A 21,690-nucleotide genomic window follows, 5' to 3' on the forward strand; every position below is an offset into this window, starting at 1 on the left:
TGTTTCTATACAATAAAAAAAGAATTATTAAAATCGGTCCACTAACGGCGGAGTAATTCGTGTACATACATAAAAAAAAAGATACCGGCCGAATTGATAACAACCTCCTTTTTGAAGTCGGTTAAAAATTCGTACCTTCAACTTTGCTAAAGATCATCACTTGATCAAATGCATAGTTTACAATGCCTTCCTTACTAATATCGATTAAAATAATCGATGTTTTGGGTCCAAAAGATCGATTCTCCGATTAATCGATCTTAGATCGCTATCCCTAGTTCCCGTGGGGTTTCTGGGATAAAAACTATCCTATGTCCTTTCTCGGGTCTCAGACTATCTTTGTACAAAATTTCATTAAAATCGGTTCAGTGGTTTGGGCGTGAAGAAGAGACAACCAGACAGACAGACAGACAGACAGAGTTACTTTCGGATTCATAATATTAGTAAGGAGTAAGGATAGTAAGGATACGAGTTCAGTATTATTACTTGAGATTCTATTGGTTATGGTGCCATCTGCTTTGTGTATGTGTAAGCAGATTTGTTTTAAACGAAATTACGCGGTTTTAAACTATTTAGGTATATTCTTATTAGCAATATTATTTAATTTATACAGAAATTTGTTCACTTTCATTGTTTGCTTGGATTTCCCGGTTTTATAATTAACATATAATTATGAAATTTACCTACTTTGAGTTTGGACAAAATTATAACTTATTATTATTATTAGTATTCATAATAAATACTAGAAATTCTCTACATTTGCTATGCAAAACATTGGATAAATCGATTAACAATACCGGACATACGTCGGTACGGAAGTATGAATAGAAGAAGAGTGGGAAAAGGTGGTACAACTCTTTGTGGTTCGACTCCGACAGCACGACCGTCACACCTATTTCTGCCTCATAACAGCAGTGTTAAGCGCTGCAATGCTCTGGTTGGAAGGGTGTGGAAAGGGAGATATACTTTTCCAAGGCGTTCCAGCTTAGTGCTCAGGAGTAGCGGCGCATCTGTGGCCGACCTCATATAGGAATATCTAATCCTATCTGAGGTTGGTTACAGATTTCCATGGGCAGCAATAGCCACTTACCATCAGGTGGACTGCATGCTCGTCTGCTACGCCTATATTATAAAAAACAAGTCATGAGCACTGTTTTAAGGCGAGGAAAACCGCGTGGCATATCCAAAGTCTTATATAAAGGGTTCTTTGAAAGATCCCATTCAAAAATTCACAAAGTTCGAACATGTGTAGCAAAATGGCTGCGATACCAAAATATGAAATTTAGGGAGTTCTTATAGTTTGAATAAGTAAACTCGTCACCGTGTTTCAGGGTTTGGGACAGCGACATCTGGTGAATATATTACTAAACTGATTTGGTTTAAAACGAAATCGCTCGCGGTTTAAAACCGTTTATATCCTTATACGAGTTTAGTATCATAACTTGAGATTCTTTTGGTTATAGCGCCATCTGTTATGTGTATGGGTAAACTGATTTGTTTTAAACGAAATTACGCGGTTTTTAACTATTTTGACGTGTTCTTATTAGCAACATAATTAAATTTATATAGAAATTTGTTCGGTCGATTAACTTGGATTTTACGATTTGACTAATTAACATTATGAAAAACGACTTTTGAGTGGAACTATGTGTAGAGTAACGCCTGTTATCAATAATACATTTTTGCGTACCAAGGATCGACATTAGACAGTTTCTGCCTACTAGAAATTCTCTATTTCCCATCTTTGGTAGACAAAACATTGAACAGATCGATTATTAACACCGGAAAGACGAGAAGAAGTATGGATAGTAGAAGAGAGGAAAAATTTTAAGGCAAATGAAAACGCGAGGCATACACATCTATATATATATAAATCAATTCCTGTTCGTTAGTTTCGCTGAAACTCGAGAACCGCTGGACCAATTTGGCTTCATAAATAAATTTTGAGCTACGAAGTTTGCCAGGTCAGCTAGTTGTTTTCATATATAAGGTTCTTTTGAAAGAAAGAACCTATTCAAAAATTATCCAGGTTAAGAACCCTTGGATAGGAAAATTTATGGGGTACAGTGTAATAAATTGAGGAAGTACTTATAGTTTGAGTAAGTAAACTCGTCACCGTGTTTCAGAGTTAAGGACAGCGACATCTGGTGAATATATTACTAAACTGATTTGGTTTAAAACGAAATCGCTCGCGGTTTAAAACCGTTTATATCCTTATACGAGTTCAGTATTGTAACTTGAGATTCTATTGGTTATGGCGCCATCTGTTATGTGTATGTGTAAGCAGATTTGTTTTAAACGAAATTACGCGGTTTTAAACTATTTAGACAAATTCTTATTAGCAATATTATTTAATTTATACAGGAATTTGTTCACTTTCATTGTTTGCTTGGATTTCCCGGTTTTATAATAAACATATAATTATGAAATTTAACTACTTTGAGTTTGGACAAAATTATAACTTATTATTATTATTAGTATTCATAATAAATACTAGAAATTATCTACCTTTGGTAGGCAAAACATTGGATAGATCGATTTATAATACCGGACATAGGTCGGTAGGGAAGTATGAATAGAAGAAGAGTGGGAAAAGGTGGTGTGGTTCGACTCCGACAGCACGACCGTCACACCGTTTTCAGCCTCATAACAGCAGTGTTAAGCGCTGCTGTGTTTTGGTTCGACGGGTGTGGTAAGGTAGACATACTTTTCCAAGACGTTCCAGCTTAGTGCTCAGGAGTAGCGGCGCATCTGTGGCCGACCTCAGGTAGGAATATCTAATCCTATCTGGGGTTGATTACAGATCTCCATGGCCGGCAATAGCCACAAACCATCAGGTGGACTGCATGGGTGACTGCTATTTTCAAAATGATTTCGTTTGATTCAAGTGTAGGGAAATAGATTAAAAAAATCCAATGATGCAGTTTTCGTTTTTATCAAAATCGGCCTCGTAACTCCTTTGAGCATTTTTCGCTAATCCTTTAAGTTTCAGACTTAGCCCTGAAGGTCCATTTGAAAAATTCACCCTGTATACGAGTAGGGGTCTCAAATCTAGGGGATCTATCAAAAGAAAGATACCACTTCAAAAATTCCGAAGAGAATAAGATGATCTCTTCGGTCGTGCTGTCGATGACGTACTTAATGTTGGAACCTCTTATATCTTGAGTAAATAAACTCGTCACCGTGATTCAGAGTTAAGGACAGCGACATCTGGTGAATATATTACTAAACTGATTTGGTTTAAAACGAAATCGCTCGCGGTTTTAAACCGTTTATATCCTTATACGAGTTCAGTATTATAACTTGAGATTCTATTGGTTATGGCGCCATCTGTTATGTGTATGTTTAAGCTGATTTGTTTTAAACAAAGTTACGCGGTTTTAAACTATTTTGAGACGTTCTTATTAGGATTATATTCTATTTATACATAAATATTTTCGCTTTCTTTATTTGCTTGGATTTCACGGTTTTATAATTAACATATAAATTATGAAATTTAACAACTTTTGAGTTTGGACAAAATTATTACTAATTACCCATTATTAATAAAAATACTAGAAATTCTCTAATCTCTCGGTTAACAATACCGGACATAGGTCGGTAAGGAAGTATTAATAGAAGAAGAGCGGGAACAGCTGGTACAGCCCTTTGTGGATTGACTCCGGCGGCACCACCGCCACACCTATTTCTGCCTCATAACAGCAGTGTTAAACGCTGTTGAGTTCTGGTTCGAAGGAAAGACATACTTTTTCAATGCGTTCCAGCTTAGTCCTCAGGGGTAGCGGCGCATCAGTGGCCGACCTCAGGTAGGAATATCTAATCCTATCTGGGGTTGATTACTGATGTCCATGGGCGGCAGTAGCCACTGCATGCTCGTCTGCTAAATATACATAACTCAAAGGTGACTGACTGCCATAGTGATCTATCAACGCACAGCCCAAACCACTGGACGGATCGGGCTGAAATTTGGCATGCAGGTAGATGTAATGACGTAGGCATCCGCTAAGAAAGGATTTTGATCAATTCTACCCCAAGGGGATAAAATAGGGAATTAAAATATTACTTCGTAACGCGAGCGAAGCCGCGGACAAAAGCTTGTATTATATAAACAAGTCGTGAGCATTTGTTTTAAGGCGGGGATAACCGCATGGCATATCCAAAGTTTTATATAAAGGGTCCTTTGAAAGATCCCATTCAAAAATTCACGAAGTTCGAACACATGTGTAGGAAAATGGCTGCGTTTAATAGTACTTAAATTTGTATCAATAACGCTTTTTGGTTTCCTAATTCCTTACCTGAAATTTTAAATGGACATTATCTTTCATTTTTAGTTTCGGATTGATTATTTTTATAATTATATAATTTTATTTCTTTTTTTTTATTATTGGAACTAGTGGTCGCCCAGTGGTCGAAATTCGACCATAATTATATAAAAAAATATGAAAAGCATGTACTTTTAAATGATACAAAAAAATCGATTTATTCGCAATAATCGATTATTTTTTAGTAAAATCGATTTTCATCAAATCGATTAATTTTGAATGAAGTAAAAACGATTTTTATTTAATCGATTCTTTTCCATTAATCTTACATCCCTAGTGGCATATCCAAAGTCTTATATAAAGGGTTCTTTGAAAGATCCCATTCAAAAATTCACGAAGTTCGAACATATGTGTAGGAAAATGGCTGCGATACCAAAACATTAAATTTAGGGAGAACTTATAGTTTGAGTAAGTAAACTCGTCACCGTGTTTCGGAGTTAAGGACAGCGACATCTGGTGAATATATTACTAAACTGATTTGGTTTAAAACTAAATCTGTCGCGGTTTTAAACCCGTTTTAAAACTTCAAATTTAAATAAAAAAGTCTTTCCAATATTTGCCTAATAAAAATCGATAAACTATTTGTAGTATCGTTTGTTATTATTAATAATCAAACTATCCTATTTTACCTACCAAAGACTGAAATTCTGAATTTCTGTATTAAATTGTACTGCTAATAAGAACATGTCAAAATAGTTTAAAACCGTGTAATTTGGTTTAAAACAAATCAGTTTACACATAAATGTAACAGATGGCGCTATAACTATCAGAATCTCATGTTATAATCATAGATTACTCACTCCTAACAAGAAAGTGTACCCAGTTTTGGGAATTGAAATAGTTGCGTAAAAAAGTTTTGCCACGTCTCCGTGCTAAAATGTCCCTAGAAATAATGATTTATTTATTATGTAAATTACGCAGTATTAGTTATTTATTCGTAAATTTTCTCTAAAAATGTTTTTATTTGTCAAGAATTCAAAAAAAGAACTTACTAATAAGCCGTTTGTGGCATCATTCAATTTCAAGGCGGCGAAGTATCTTTAGTAATCTATGGTTATAATACTGATAAGGATATAAACAGCGAGCGAAATTTGAAATAGCGAGCGACGATCGTTGGTATGAAAACATTCGATAGATTGATTATTAATAACGGGCAATACTAGAGATCGATCTTTGATAGGCAAAACATTGGATTTTTCTGTTTTAGTATGTCGCAAGTATCTGCATTTCAAAATATCACTATAAGAGGTGGTAGAACCCTCTATGGCTCGACTCCGACGGTACCACCGTCACACCTATTTCTGTAATAACAGCAGTGTTGAGTGCTGCTGTGTTCTGATTTGTTGAAGGTTCTACCATCTCTAAATAATAATAAATACAGCCTGTCGATTTTGATAAATTTTAGAATATTTTTCGTAATATCCAAAAACAACCCCAAATCAGTAAACAGATGCATTTCACGGATCAATGATCAAAACAACAGGGGTTGGTTTTCACACGACAATGTTAACGAATTAGCGTTACAAATAGGGGTTGTTTAAACTGCTTGCTCAGTCAACCTTGTGATTTGTTATTATTGAAACCGATATTGTGAAGGGGTGGCAGGTGGAATTAAAAATTTAGACATGTGAACAAAATTGAACTGTGTCTGTAATTTAAAAAAAAAAAGTATTTTTAAGCCAAAATAATTTGAATTTTATTAAAAGTGTACTATTTGCCTATTTGTATTTAAGAATAGCAGTGTCGAGCGTTGCTATGGTCTGGTTTGAATATGGAATGTTCCACCTGATGGTAAGTGGCTAGAGCCGCCCATGGACATCTGTAATCAACCCCGATAAGATTATATTCATTCTTAAGGCAGGACACAGATGCCTCGGAAAAGTATGTCTCCCTTACCACACCCATAAAACCATAACACAGCAGCGCTTAACACTGCTGTTAGCAGAAGTAGGTGTGTCGACTGCTGATCTACCAATATTCATATACTTTGTATAAGTCTATCGGTATTTTCCAAAACAATTAAATACGCAGAATTGTTTACAAGATATAATAAAAAACAAACAACAATTAGATTTCCTTAGATAAATAATTAATTGTATCTGTTTATCTTGACTAGTATTTGTACACGACTTCACTCGCTTGGATCCATTTTTCAATTTTATACATAAACTTTAAATGTTTTCGAAATAAAACTTTCTTATATCAGGTTTAATCACGCACAACTTTAAGTAAATAAATTTAATTTGTATTCTGTAAGACCTCTAAACAATTGTCAAAATGATACATTTTCTTGTTAGGAGCGAGTAATCTTTACTAATCTATGGTTTCACCATCAAAAGCTAAAATTATTTAAAGCTAAAATTATTTAAATTGACAGCGATTAACTGTCATAAAGTCAACTCACTCTGATGATGTTCCGATATATAGTACGGTGGTGTATATTTTTTATTTTTTTCATCTGCACGCATCCTTTGTGGGAGGGAGGGTGGTACATAGGTACTGCGCGGTTTTAAATATATCGTCATACATATCGTTGTGAAGTAGTTTTAATCCTAACTTAATCGATGAAGGTGGTAGAACCCTTTGTGGTTCGACTCCAGCGGCACCACCGCCACACCTATTTCTACCTAATAACAGCAGTGTTAGTCGCTGCTGTGTTCCGGTTTGAAGGGTGTGGTAAGAGAGACAGACTTTTCCGAGGCATTCCAGCTTAGTCCTCAGGGGTAGCGGCGCATCTGTGGCCGACCTCAGGTAGGAATATATAATCCTGTCTGGGGATGATTACAGATGTCCATGGGCGGCAGTAGCCACTTACCATCATGTGGACTGCATGCTCGTCTGCTACTCTTATATTATAAAAAAAAAAAAAAATCGCTAAAATTCTATCACCAACACTGGTGATAGAATTTTAGCGATTTTTTTTTTTTCGATGTTCAGCGTTCAGCGATGTTCAGAGTTCAGAGTACGGGAACTTTGAAAAAAGACGGTCACGCAGCCTAGAAATGTTATGATGACCGAAATTTCGTAGCTATACATTCAAATGGACAAATTTTACCTTTTTGGAGTTTACTCCTTAAGAAACGATTTGAGTTATAAGGCCCGGTACGGAAATTTTATGAGGAGTAAAATCAAGTGTAACACGAAAAGTTGAGGCGTAACGGTAACCAAAATATGAATCAAGAGTGCTTTTATTAATTTAAAATACAGTAAGTTCAAATCCCATATGAAAGTAATTATTACAATAAAAATAATTAGCAATATATAAAACATTAAAACGTCATTAACTAATTTGTTTACATTTTTGCATAAATTAAGTTATAGGTTTGATCATTTATAAACACTGTGAAAAATATGAACATTGGCGCCATAATATGATTAACAATCTTTTATGAACGTTTTTAAAGAAGAGTAACATATAAAATCAGTAAGCAATTGAATAAGATATAATATTAGGAAAATAAGTTTTTAACATAAAGAGGCTTTTGTAAGTTACTGATATATTAATTTAACTTATAAAAATGGATGCATTATTGACCAGCACCATCTATCAACGATAAACGGGCAAAATCAAAACAGTATTATTTAATATTTATTACAGAATTATTGCTAATGAATTATGTTCAAAATAAGTTATATCAAATTAGCAATACGTTTTAAATGAATTCTAGAATTATAAAACATTCAGAAACAATCCAAATTACATATAATAACATGTTTATTGAGTCTCATATAAATTTCATCCGTAAATTGCAACAAGGATATTTTATAGATGGCAAAGAAATTATAATTATTAAGTTTTAAGTTATAAAACGTTTAACATTGTTTTAAATATAAATAATTATATTATATTAAAATTTATTTTAATATAAACAATTATATTAAGTTACCATTATAATATTTGGAACCAAAATACATAGATTGATAAACTTGCAAACTTACAATTTATAAAACTTGCCACTAGATGGCGCTATTTTATATTATTTTGTAACATACTTTATGTAATACGCATTATTGAAGTAATATAAATAATCCGAATAATTACAGATATATGTTTGTTTCTCTTATCATTTTAGCAGATGCGTTCATTTACATACCCTTTTTTCTATTCGATATACGAGTATATCATAATTATCATTCGTAAGGAGTATACTCCAATCGTGCGTCGTAGCTGACACACACACACTTTTTTTATCTATTTTTGAATTCCAAATGTAAAAAAAGTCGCCAAAATCAATATTTTTTATGTCGTCAATATTTTTGATGAAAAAGTTGCTAATATACCACACTGAATATAGGTTTCTATGCAATTTACTTTTGCCTTGTATTTAATCTCCTCGATAGTTTCATATAATATTATGATAGGATGTACTTAATATAATATTATCTAAACATACACATTGTATTTAACATTCTTCACAAGTATGGAAAGATTGACGTAGGAAAAACTATTATTGAGAACAATCTAATTACTTGCATAGAAAAAACATAGGTATGTTTACACAAAGCCACTGTTAGGTACAGAAAATTCTTTTCATTTGAAACGTGTAGAGTTATTTAATTACAGAAATATTAAGTAGTAAAGAAGACGAACTTCTCAGAGGCATTCCAGCTTAGTCCTCAGAGATAGCGTCCTCAGGGATCTGTGGTTAAATTCAGGTAAATTAGATTTTTTCTCAATATAGGAGTAGCAGACGAGCATGCAGTCATGCATGGTAAGTGGCTACTGCCGCCCATGGACATCTGTAATCAACCCCAGATAGGATTAGATTCCTAACTGATATCGGCCACAGATGCGCCGCTACCCCTGAGAACTAAGCTGAAATGCCTACGTAAGTATGTCTCCCTTACCACACCCTTCAAACCAGAACACAACTATACTGCTGTTGTGTGTGTAGTGTGTCACACTTCCACGCCCTTCAAACTAGACTACAGCAGCGCTACACTGCTGTTATTAGGTAGAAATAGGTGTGGCGGTGGTGCCGCCGGAGTCGAACCACAGAGGGTTCTACCATCTTTAGAAACTACTTCTATATAAAAAATAAATCATTCACTGACCTATAAACAACACAATTTAGCGCGTATTAATACAATTTACGATGAACAGTCAGTTTTGACGTCAATTGTAACTGATAGTAACGTAACACGATATCATTGATAAAGTCAGATCACTTTGTACCTAGATTCCAAAATCCATTCCAATTATTCCAATTGGAATTAGAGTTAATGAGGAAAACTAAGTATCAAAACTAAATAAAAAATAGTGTTGGAAATAAGAGCGTAATGATTATTATATACTTTTGTTTAAAAACAGTGATAGCATAGTGGTGCAAACTGGGCCTGTTGATAGGGGTCCTAGGTTCAAATCCAAGGCACGCCTTGGATTTTTGTAAGTTATGTGCGTATTAGATTAATTATCACTTGCTTTAACGGTGAAGGAAAACATCGCGAGTGAGAGATCTTATAAGAAAAGTTCTCAAAGGTATGTGAAGTTTACCGATACGCACTTGTCCAGCGCGGTGGACTATGTCCTAATCCTTCTCATTCTGAGAGGAGACCCGTGCCCAGCAGTGGGACAGTAATGGGTTGATGATGACGCTTCTTATGAACTTATCTAAATGAGATTGCTTGTACTAATAAAAATTCCAACGTCAATACATCTACCGCCACTTCACAAGGTGTTTCATTATGGAGAAGAAGCGGCGAAAGGAACTCCATAACAAACATCTTTAAAAATATAAATGTTATCAGCTTTGAAAGCAGTTTCTAAAGAGAAATAGATATAGTAGGTATACTTCGCGTAAAAGCTAGTCCGCTCTGAATATAGAAATGAATCGCGACGCCATAGCAAATTGTATGACTACAATAGCTCGCAATAACTTCAGAGCGGACTAGCAGTTTGGCGCGGACTATAAATAGTTAAACGTAGATGAAACCGCGGGACATAGCACATACGTACATAAAGGATTCAATCACTATAACTAATAAAACACGTGTTAAATATATTTTTATCAAACTAAACGAGTGTAGCGAGCCGAGAACAATGACCTTTGATCTTGTCGTTTTCATATGATGATGCGTGTGTGCAATTTATATCAGTAACTCTTCAGTAACTTTTCAAAACAAAACAGTTTTTAGTTGTTAAGCGCTGCTCTGTTTTTGTTTTTTTGTTTTTTTTTTATATTATAGGAGTAGCAGATGGACATGCACCTGATGATTAGGGGCTACTGCCGCCCATGGACATGTTTAATCAACTCCAGATAGGCTTAGATATTTGTACTTGAGGTTGGCCACATATGCGCCGCTACCCCTGAGGACTAAGCTGGAACGCCTCGGAAAAGTCTGTCTCCCTTACCACACCCTTCAAACAGGAACACAACAGCGCCTAACACTGCTGTCATTAGGTAGAAATAGGTGTGGCGGTGGTGCCGCCGGAGTCGAACGACAGAGGGTTCTACCACCTTCTAATCTTTAATCAACTCCAAATAGGCTTAGATATTCCTATTTGAGGTCGGCCATAGTACGGCCCCGATGAGGACTCAGCCGGAATGCATCTTAAAAGTAGCAGCATTTAACACTGATATATACTGATATAAGGCAAAAAAATGTATGGCGGTGGAAATGCCGAGTCGAACCACAAAGAGTTCTACCACCTTCATAATTGACTTGGAAAAAAGTGATAAACTTTAAACGACTGATCAGGTTTTCTTTAAACATACGAGTAGCTAGGAATACTCTCAATTAGACACGTTTTTAATAAATAATGCATTCAAGTCCACTCCTTTAAGCACTACGATGTCACAAACAGATATACAGTCCCATATTTTCACAGATACACATGTTAAACTTATAACATACCTTATTAAGTCGAGGGTTTAAATAGGCAAGTATTGTAAGCTCATTATTCCTCAAATACTATTTTATATAATAAAAGATTCAATTACAAATCCATTATTTATTTTTTCTGACAATTCGTTCCATGACGTCTTATTCTCTAAAAATCATGATATCCTTCTTTCTTTTTATAGTTTCCCGCATAGATTAGTAAAGATTACTCACTCCTAACAAGAAAATGTACCCAGTTTAGAGAATTGAAATAGTTGCGTAAACAAGTTTTGCCACGTCTCCGTGCTAAAATGTCCATAAAATATTTGAAATAATTATTTATTTATTACGTAAATTACGCAGTATTAGTTATTTATTCGTAAATTTTCTCTAAAAATGTTTTTATTTGTCAAGAATTCAAAAAAAGGACTTATTAAAATAAGCGAAGCATGGATACTAAAAGAAGACACTCGAAGACGTCTAGAGGCATTCGAGATGTGGTGTTATCGTCGCATGCTTCGCATCAGTTGGACACAGAAAGTCAGGAACGAGATCATACTCCAGCGCGTCTACATGACCCGGCAGCTGATACGTACCATCAAGAAGCGCAAGATCGTATACCTCGGCCATGTCCTTAGACACGATAGGTACTATCTGCTGCAACTCATCATGGGCAAGGTGGAAGGGAAGAGACGTGCTGGGCGCCGGAAAAAGTTGTGGCTCAGAAACATCAGGGAGTGGACAGGCATCAACTCTGTCGAACAACTGTTTCGCCTGGCCATGGATAGAGAGAGGTTCAAGGAACTAACGGCCAACCTTCAGTAGTGAAGAGGCACATTAAGAAGAAGAAGAACTAAAATAAGCCATTTGTGGCTTCATTCAATTTCAAGGCGGCGAAGTATCTTTACTAATCTATGGTTTCCCGCTACATTGCTGCTCACCAGCAATTAAATAGACTCTTATTAACATAAATTAACTTAAAAGTATATATGAAAATATACCCTTACAGTATACTAACTAATAGTTTAAATGTGAATGTAAGTTTGTTTGTTATGCTTTCACGCCTTAACTACATAACCGATTGGGTTTCGGAAAAGGACATAGTTACTCTAAGACCTTTTTTGAACGTTTTTCTCCCGAAAAGTACTATTCTCGAGGGATAGATAGTAGATACCTCTGACCGAGCGAAGCTGCGGGTAAAAGGTAATATTTTTATTTTATTTGGAAAACATACAGTGCTTAAAAACAAAGTTACTTACAATATAATTACATACTACACCATTTAATAGTTTTCGCATATTACAGCTAAAGCTTGTTTGCTTCAAAGTTGAATCAAGTTAAAAAGAAAGAGAAGGAATACAGTAATAGTTAAGTTACAAAAAGTAAGTAGAAAAACTAGACAAAAATACCAAAATTAACCTATTATTTACTTATTATTAATTACTGAGAGCTGCTATAAAGATAGATAATTACATATATAGATAATAAAATAAATGTTACCTTGATTTCTGCCCGATATGCGCCCACTTCTCACACTATCCTGACTCCCAACCTCCTCCATATGCCAAGAATATTCCATCTTAGCTCATATCATCTCTATCTCTCTAGTATCTCACGTAGCATCCAAAACAAATCCGAAATGACACATGACTTGATTTCCAAAAAGTCAAAATTTATTAAAAACCAACACAGGCTGTATAGATCACTTGTTAAAAAAATAAAAGTTGTTTCTGTTAATTCAAATTTGGAACTACTCTGGCGTTTAAAATCACTTTCGTTGAAAAAAGTTTGTTCTTTTAATTCAAATTTCGAATTAAGCTGGCCGTTTAAAACCACTTTCGTTAAATAATAATTAGTATTTTTTATTTTAACTTAGATTCTGATTTCTAGTTTTACTTGCACACAGATAATAAAGACACTGCAAATAAGAAAATGTTTTTGTCTGTTTTATTGCGAAGAAGATATAAAAATGTTTTTTCCTTTATCTTTTTATAACGATGAAGACATTTGAAGAAAAGTTTTTTGTTGCGACAAAATAAGTGTTTCAGTATTTCAAATGAAAAATTCTGTTGATAATCGCGCCGTAATAATTGGTTTTCACTTTTATTCTCATTACACAGTGAAATTATCGATCAACGAACCGTACGAGTGAAGCAACTGGAATAAATTTACGATTTTTTCACTTTTTTTATTTCTCACAAACTATTTTTTTTTATTTCGTCACAGATAATCAATAATTTCAAAAATGGAACGTTTAAAAAACAATAATCGTCCAATGAACGTCCGTCAATAGTTTAAACGTGGAAGGCACTGACAGTATACGTAACGTTGCCCCATTTCACCCTTGACGTGGGACGGAGACAGCTATACATACATACAGTGAGTTCGAAAGAGATAGCTATATTTGCTAAGGCTTTTCATGAAAAACCGACTCTGACCAATAGCGTAACGTTTCATGGGGGTTGGTATGATCTAATTTGAATAAGGTAGCTATAAAAATGATTTTGGAATTTGGCTGTAAATTTTTCGTTTAAGTCTGGCTAGTTGGAAGTTATTTTGAATGATGTCTCGTGCTCAAACGGACATTTTTTAGGTTTTGTTGCTTCAACCAACTTTTTTATCCATTCTTAAAATGTTTATTTTCTTTATTATTTGATTAAAGTCATAGATTAGTAAGATTACTCACTCCTAACAAGAAAATGTTTTAAGATCTTTTACGAATGAAACGATATTTCTCCGCACTTGCGTCGTTCGTCACATCGTTTATTTGATGATCCGTGGCAACACGGTTACCGTTTTTTGATAATATATGACTAGTAGACGAGCATGCAGTCCACCTGATGGTAAGTGGCTACTGCCGCCCATGGACATCTGTTATCAACCCCAGATAGGATTAAATATTCCTACCTGAGGTTGGCCACAGATGCACCGCTACCCCTGAGGACTAAGTTGGATCTCGGATACATATGTCTCCCTCACCACACCCTTCAAACCAGAACACAGCAGTGCTTAACACTGCTGTGTTCTAGTTGAAGCTGTTGCTGTTACTAGACAGAAAAAGGTATGGTGGTGGTGAGTCGAACCATAAAGGGTTCTATATTTCAGATACTATTATATACCTTTAGAATTTGAAGGTGGTAGAACCCTATGTGGTTCGACTCCGGCGGCACCACCGCCACACCTATTTCTACCTAATAACAGCAATGTTAGGCGCTGCTGTGTTCCGTTGTGAAGGGTGTGGTAAGGGAGACAGACTTTTCCGAGGCGTTCCAGCTTAGTCATTCATCAGGTGCTTCAGGTGGACTGCATGTCCGTCTGCTACCTCAATTTCATATAAATCAGGTGGATCAGAATCCCTACTTTCCTTGCATATCCCCACAAATTATCGTGCATAAACATAATGACGCTAAACGCTTTACGAGGGCAGAGGTCGTCGATGGGTGGCCACCCTCGCTAACTATCGTGGGATCTAATGTTTAGTTAACAAATTATTTGGTCAGGTTAATTCTTACCCTTTACTTCTGATTTGAAATGAAGCTTAAAGTCCCACAATTTATGTACTAAGGTTGCCTACTCACTTATATGTCGTTAGTATGTATTTTCTTTCTAAATATATATAATTCAAAGGTGACTGACTGACATAGTGATCTATCAACGCACAGCCCAAACCACTGGACGGATCAGGCTGAAATTTGGCATGCAGGTAAATGTTATGACGTAGGCATCCGCTAAGAAAGGATTTTGATCAATTCTTCCCCAAGGGGATAGAATAGGGGATGAAAATATTACTTCGTAACGCGAGCGAAGTCGTGGGCAAAAGCTCGTTTATTTATATAACACAGGTGTAACAGGCGAGCATGCACTCTATCTGATGGTAAGTGGCTACTATCTCCCATGGACAATCAACTTCATATAGAATTAGATATTCCTACCTGAGGTGGGCCATAGATGTGCCGCTACCCCTGAGGACTAAGCTGGAACGCCTCGGAAAAGTCTGTCTCCCTTACCACAGCCTTCAAACCAGAACACAGCAGCGTTTAACACTGCTGTTATGAGACAGAAATAGGTGAGGCGGTGGTGCCTTGGAAGTCGAACCAGAAAGGGTTACCACCTTTAAAAGCCGCCTAGCCGCATATCGCCTAGTGGTTAAAACGTCTCTCGATCGAGAGGTGCAAGGTTTAAGCACTCGCACTTTTAATTTTTACAATTACGTGCGTATTATAAATTAATTATAACTTGCTTTAACGGTACAGGAAAACATCGCGAGGAAACCTGCATACATGAGAGATCTTAAAAAAAATCTCAAAGGTATGTGCGTACTCCATGAATTACACAAAATTAAAACACTTAATTACTATGGGGAATAGAATGCAGCGGATATTACGCATTAGTTCGGGTCGTGTGACCAACCTTTTAAAAGAATTAATTATAGTAATCAGTACATAAAGGGTAACTTGTTTGAAGGGTTTGATTTAGCAGACGTGTCCGCTACGGTGGCACTATTGTCACACCTGTACCGTTTTGTTGTACAAATATGACTGTTATTGCCCATACAAATTCCAATCAGCGCCCCTAGCGGATTGTGTCAGAACTAGGAAATCGTATGGGCCAATACGTAAACAAATACCAAAACAGTCATATTTGTCGAAACGTAAAAACTCCTGGTAAGGGTACTGTTTCTGTAAGTTTTCTTAGGCAGAATACGAGGCTACTTGGCCGACTTGGCATGTGTCGGGAATCAAACCTGGAATTGCGTTAAACTAGTATAGTCTAAATGGTTCGAAAGTGGTAGAACCCTTTGTGGTTCGACTCCGGCGGCACCACCGCCACACTTATTTCTGTCTCATAACAGCAGCGTTAAGTGCTGCTCTGTTCTGGTTTGAACGGTGTGGTAATGGAGACATTCTTTTCCGAGGCGTTTCAGCTTTGTCCTTAGGAGTAGCGGCGCATCTGTGGCCAAACTCAGGTAGGAGTATCTAATCCTATCTGGGGTTGATTACAGATTTCCATGGGCGGCAGTAGCCACTTACCATCAGGTGGACTGCATGCTCGTCTACTAGTCCTATATTATCAAAAAACGGTGACCGCTTCGCCACGGATCGTCGGATCGGATCGGAAATAAACGCTATGGTAATCTTTAGGGTGCTATACCATTTTGGATGCAATCGACCGTAAAACATTAGTTTCCGTCAGGTGCTGATTCGATGGCGTGTGACCGAGGGTAGTGGCCAGCTGTTCCAGGTATTAATATTAGAATAAAAAGGTCTCAGAAAAATAATAATAATAATCATAAATAATGTTTCGTACCACATAGCAGCATAGATTGGTAGAGATTACTCGCTCCTAACAAGAAAATGTAACCTTTTGACAATTGTCACCGTCATCTATTTTTGTGTTTTAAAAATATTAAAAAATGTAGTTTTTAGATAATTTACGAATGAAACTATATTTCTTCGCACTTTTTCTTCGATTTCGTGTCTTAACTGCGCATGTCGGCATTGTTCCGCGTAAATTACACCATGACAGCCATTAAATGGCTGACACATTTGTCAGCCGTTTAAGCCATTTAATGGCTTCCTTCAATTACAAGGCGGTGAGATATCTATACTTATCTATGCAAAGCAGTGATAACTTAGCAGTTGAACTCTGATTTTCAATCAGGTAGTTCCGGATTCTAGTTTCAGACACACATGTGCCTATCACATAAACTTTCCGACCAAAGAGGCTGCTGGAAGAAATTTCAGGTTAAAAAACTTATTTTCTTTTTAATGCTTATTTTTTTTGTTATGTCTCTGTGTACACAAATTTGTAAATAAATAAAATAAATGTTTTTCAAATTTATGTGTGTATTAAAAATTAAATATCACTTACTATAAAAATAGTGATAGTTAGTGATAAATAGTTCAAATCCCAGGCACGCAACTTTTATTTTTCAAAGTTATGTGCGTATTAGAAATCAATTATCACTTGCTTAAACGATGAAGGAAAACATCGTGAGGAAACCTGCACACCTAGTAGATTCATTAAAAAGTTTTCAAAGGTATGTAAAGTCTACCAATACGCAGTTATCCAGCGCGGTGGTCTATGGCCTAATCCCTCTCATTCTGAAAGGAGACCCGTGCCCATCAGTGGGACAGTAATGGATTGACGGAGCTACGATACCACAAACTTCAAATTGTTGAAATATTAAAGAAAATAAAAATAGGTACGAACATTTATAAAAATAACTTTTCTGTGTTACGTTTTACTTTTTATTATTTTACTTGTTATTATTTTGAAATCCTTGACTATGGTTACAATTTGACTTATTTGTATAGATGTACAGGGGTTGATAAGGGTTGGTAGCTCGCCACGTCATAGGATAGTTGTCAAGGTGATGTTGGTTCGATCATGGTTTTAACTTCGCTGAAGCTTTTGTTGACTACATTATTCTACGCACCAAATAAATATTTATTTTTATTTAACCAGCATATTATTGATGCTAAATTTTATTTTATACAACAAATGAACATAATATCGTGCACCAAATAAATATGCTGTTCATTTATTAATCCTAAAGTAATTTATACATCAAATATACATAATATCATGCAGTCTCTATGTTGACTCTACATTATTTTATGTACCAAATAAATATAATGTTCATTTATTAATCCTAAAGTCATTTATACATAAAATGTATCTACATAACCCTTTACACCCGAGATGATATGAGCGTGAGTTTCACTTTAAAAAAAATCCCACGTGATAGCTTCTTATTTTTCGAAACGCAACCGATGCCGATCGATCGTGAGGAGAGTATCGCACGTGCTACCGGCTAAGTGAGCAGGGTGCAGGCGGTCAGTTGTGCTAGGGACTCGTCCAAAGATGGCAGATTTTTTCGACCCGCGCACTGTCACAGGTATATAATTATTTTTGGTATTAAATGTTTAGTATCTATTATTAATTATAGCTAATTTGAAAGCTAAAAGAACACTTATTACGTAGAATTTAGTAGTTTATTCAATTAACTTGCAATTTAGATACAATTAGGTTGCAAATTTCAACTGTTACGATCGTGTGCCTACGGTTGTTGGTGCAGAATAACGTTTGATGAAAATGCTTTTATTGCTAGTACCAGTTATGTGTAAGTTTCGTCAATTTCAATTTTGTTTGTTTCAATTTTAGGGGTACATTTAAATGACGATCAGATTTTGCCAGTGCGGGGTGAGGAGAAATGTATCGGACATTGAAGATCTTCATGAAAGTGAAGAGCTTCAACCAAATAGATTAGAAGAGTTTCAATTTGAAGAATTGTGCCCTGAAACAGATCCAGAAGCACATGCAGACCCTCAAATAGAAACTGACCTAGAATTGGATCTGGAACTTGAGCCTGAACCTCAACCATCTACTTTAAAATCATCCCTAGAAATTTCTCGCCGCCGAGCATCTTCACGTCCAACACATCGAAAAATAGCTTGGAAAAGAATACGTTTTCTGTCTTGAAAAGGTCTACACATCCCTACCAACATCTCCAGTAAAGTTTCCAAAGAAATATTTTTCTTAATATTTTAATTATGAGGCTCTTGATATGTAACCAGATGCACAAATTTATATTATCTAAGAAGAACCGGTCGAAAACTTAATTTAATTGCAATAGATATGGCTAAAGTTTTCTCCATCTGCATTATCATTGGATATATTCCCTAGCCAAGAATACCTACGCCTTGGAGACCTGGATTTAAGACGGAGGCAATAACGGAAGAAAGAAGAATGTTGATTTTCATAGAATTACGTAGTTTAGGTTTCATTGCCAAGACAGATTTTTTATAAATACTAATGAAAATAAATACAGTGATGTTAAATATCTCCAAATTGTTTTAATTTTCTAATATTTTTTGATAAAAAACTATTTTTTTTTGCAATTTTCACGATCGTGAGTGTGACAGTTCCCACCGGAGACTCACGATCGTGCGGGTCGATTTCTGGATTACGTATAAACTCTGGATTTTTTTTCGTATTTTTTGTGGATCCCTTAAGCTATATAAAAAGCCGTAATAAACGTTTTGAATTGAAAATTGCGAAAAAAAATCTTCGGGTGTAAAGGGATAATATCATGCAGTCTCTATTTTGGCTCTACATTGTTCTATGCACCAAATAAACATGCTGTTCATTTATTGATGCTAAAATCATTTATACACGAAATTTACATAATACCATGCAGTCTCTATTCATACTCTACATTATTTTATGTACCAAATATGCATATTGTTCATTTATTGACACTCAACTTCTATATACACCACATTAAGATAATATCATGCAGTCTCTATTTCGGCTCTATATTGTTTTATACGCTTATTTCCATGTATGCAATGTTCATTTATTGATATTAAAGTCCTTTATGCATCAACTGACTCTACATTGTTTTATGCACCAAATAAGCATATTTTCATTTAAATAAATAATAAATGGAAATAAAATAAAAATGCTGTTCATTTATGGATGCTGAAATCGTTTAACCATCACATAATAATATTCACTCTCTACTTTGGCTCTAACTTTAACTTAATAACATGCAGTATACATCTTAGCTCTACATTATTTTATGCAGAAAAGTAGCCTGAAGGTCATTTTTGAACTATGTTTAATTTTATGCACTGATGACTATCATTAGCCGCAATGACTACTGCTTCCCATGGACATATGCAATCAATCCGAGATAAGATTAGATCCCTAGATAGACCTGAATTCGGCAACACATGCCCCTGAGTACTAAGCTGGGACGACTAGAAAAGTATGTATCTTTCTTATCACAATCGTTAAGCAAGGAGACAGGAGTGCTTAACACTGCTGTTATTAGGCAGAAATAGGTATGGCGGTGGTGCCACTGGAGTCTGGTCGCAAAGACTTCTACCATCATAAGATATTTTATGCAACAATAACAACAATTTTGTGCTGTTTATTTGTTGATGATAGATCAGAAATTCATGATGTATCTTGCGTTAAATATCCATGCTGACTCTTCCTTGACTCTATGTTATTTTATGCATGCTTTCCGCTTATGGTGTGCATTATATTATGCTAAATATTATATAAATTGGCATTTTATTGCAGCAATATTTATTTGGCCGATCAAATAGGACTCTAGACTCTAGTTCTATCTGGCCTTGATTACAATCGTCCATAGACGTCAGTAACTTACTATCAGGTAGACTACATGTTTATTTGTTGCTATTATTCAAAAAATAGTACTTCTATTTTGAGTTTTATTTCAAAAACATTATACTGTTTTAGTGAAAACCCCAAACAAACTAATCTACAACCGATCTCGCACTTTCAAGGCTACCTATACCCAGTAATATTGTGATTTGTAAAAAAATATCGATTAAACATTACATAGCAACCTGTATAAGAGAAAGGGGCGGTCCCTCCCCACCACTCACACGAACCAATCGGAAACGAGACAGAATTAGCGCGTGCTGACGCGTCACTTGCTTGTATTGTCAAATTTGACGTATCGTCAAAATCAAAACAGGTGTATACAGGGTGTTCTTTTTAAGTTTTCGTCATAAATTATATTTTGTTTACTGACATGAAGCCTAAAACAAATTCGAATAAAATAAGGTACCTACTAATAGATAATTTTGTTGTTTTATTATTCGTGCAGTTAGTAATCCATAAACATTATTTGTGTCTGTCTATCTTTTAAATGAACTCAAAATTCAACTTACAGAGACAAAAATGTATAAGTGATTGTCCTCAAACAAAAAACAATAAAGATTAATATATAAATTCTAACTAATATACTAGGTATGTACTTTTGAAGGTCTAATTATAGAAGAGGGGAGCTGCCTAGCACAGACATTTGTTTTCTAAGCGGCTCGAAATCACTTATTATGTAAACCAATTTATTGTTAAAAAAATAAATATTTTTGATTTTTGATTTTTTGAAGGTAATAGACCTCTATTTCAGCCTAATTATAGCAGCTCTACTACGTTCTGGTTTGATTGGTGAGTGGGGAGACGTACTTATATCCGAAGCGTTCCAACACGTTCCTTAACACGAGCATTGCGCACACTTAACACTATAGCAGACCATATCGACTTGTTCTGTTGCACACTTGGAGAGTTCACGAGGGTAGCCTTCCATGTAATTGAAAATTATTAATTATTTTACTTGTATATATTATGTATATTGTATATTTTATGTAATTTGGACGTTAATTATTGTTATTTTTAAGCTACACTAACGCATTAGGATTTTTTTCCCTGTAATGTTAGATGTAAGTTGTGAATAAATAAATAAATAAATAAAAACTTCAGTCTCCGGGATAGCATCACATCTGTGGCCGACCACAGGGAACTATTATCCCACCTGGAGTTGATTACAAATATTCACAGGTGGCATTCGCCACTTACTATCAGGTGGACTGCATGCTCGTTTGCTACTTCCATACTTTTTACATTAAACCTAACGATAAAGCAGATGTGCTGCCTGAGTGAAAGTAGTCAACGCCGCCTATGGACATTCGCAACACTAGAGAAGTCGCCAACGCATCGGCGGCTT

General features: G+C 35.4%; 1 protein-coding gene across 2 annotated transcripts in view; it reads right to left on the reverse strand.

Moving 5' to 3' along the window:
- LOC140756849 (uncharacterized) overlaps nucleotides 1-21,690 on the reverse strand; it is a 75,807-nt gene that overhangs the window by 30,559 nt on the left and 23,558 nt on the right. The window contains exon 1 of one of the 2 annotated variants that reach the window (XM_073092380.1): nucleotides 12,642-12,805. The exons of the other annotated variant lie outside the window; for it this stretch is intronic. Coding sequence (XP_072948481.1) covers nucleotides 12,642-12,720 — 79 coding nt within the window. The 5' untranslated portion in view covers nucleotides 12,721-12,805. Of the gene's footprint in view, nucleotides 1-12,641; nucleotides 12,806-21,690 lie in introns of those variants that run through there. 2 annotated transcript variants of the gene reach the window in all.

The sequence above is a fragment of the Epargyreus clarus genome, unplaced genomic scaffold, assembly GCF_041222505.1.
Source record: "Epargyreus clarus isolate Ecla_fem2 unplaced genomic scaffold, WU_Ecla_fem_2.2 ptg000036l, whole genome shotgun sequence".
Classification (NCBI taxonomy): domain Eukaryota; kingdom Metazoa; phylum Arthropoda; class Insecta; order Lepidoptera; family Hesperiidae; genus Epargyreus; species Epargyreus clarus.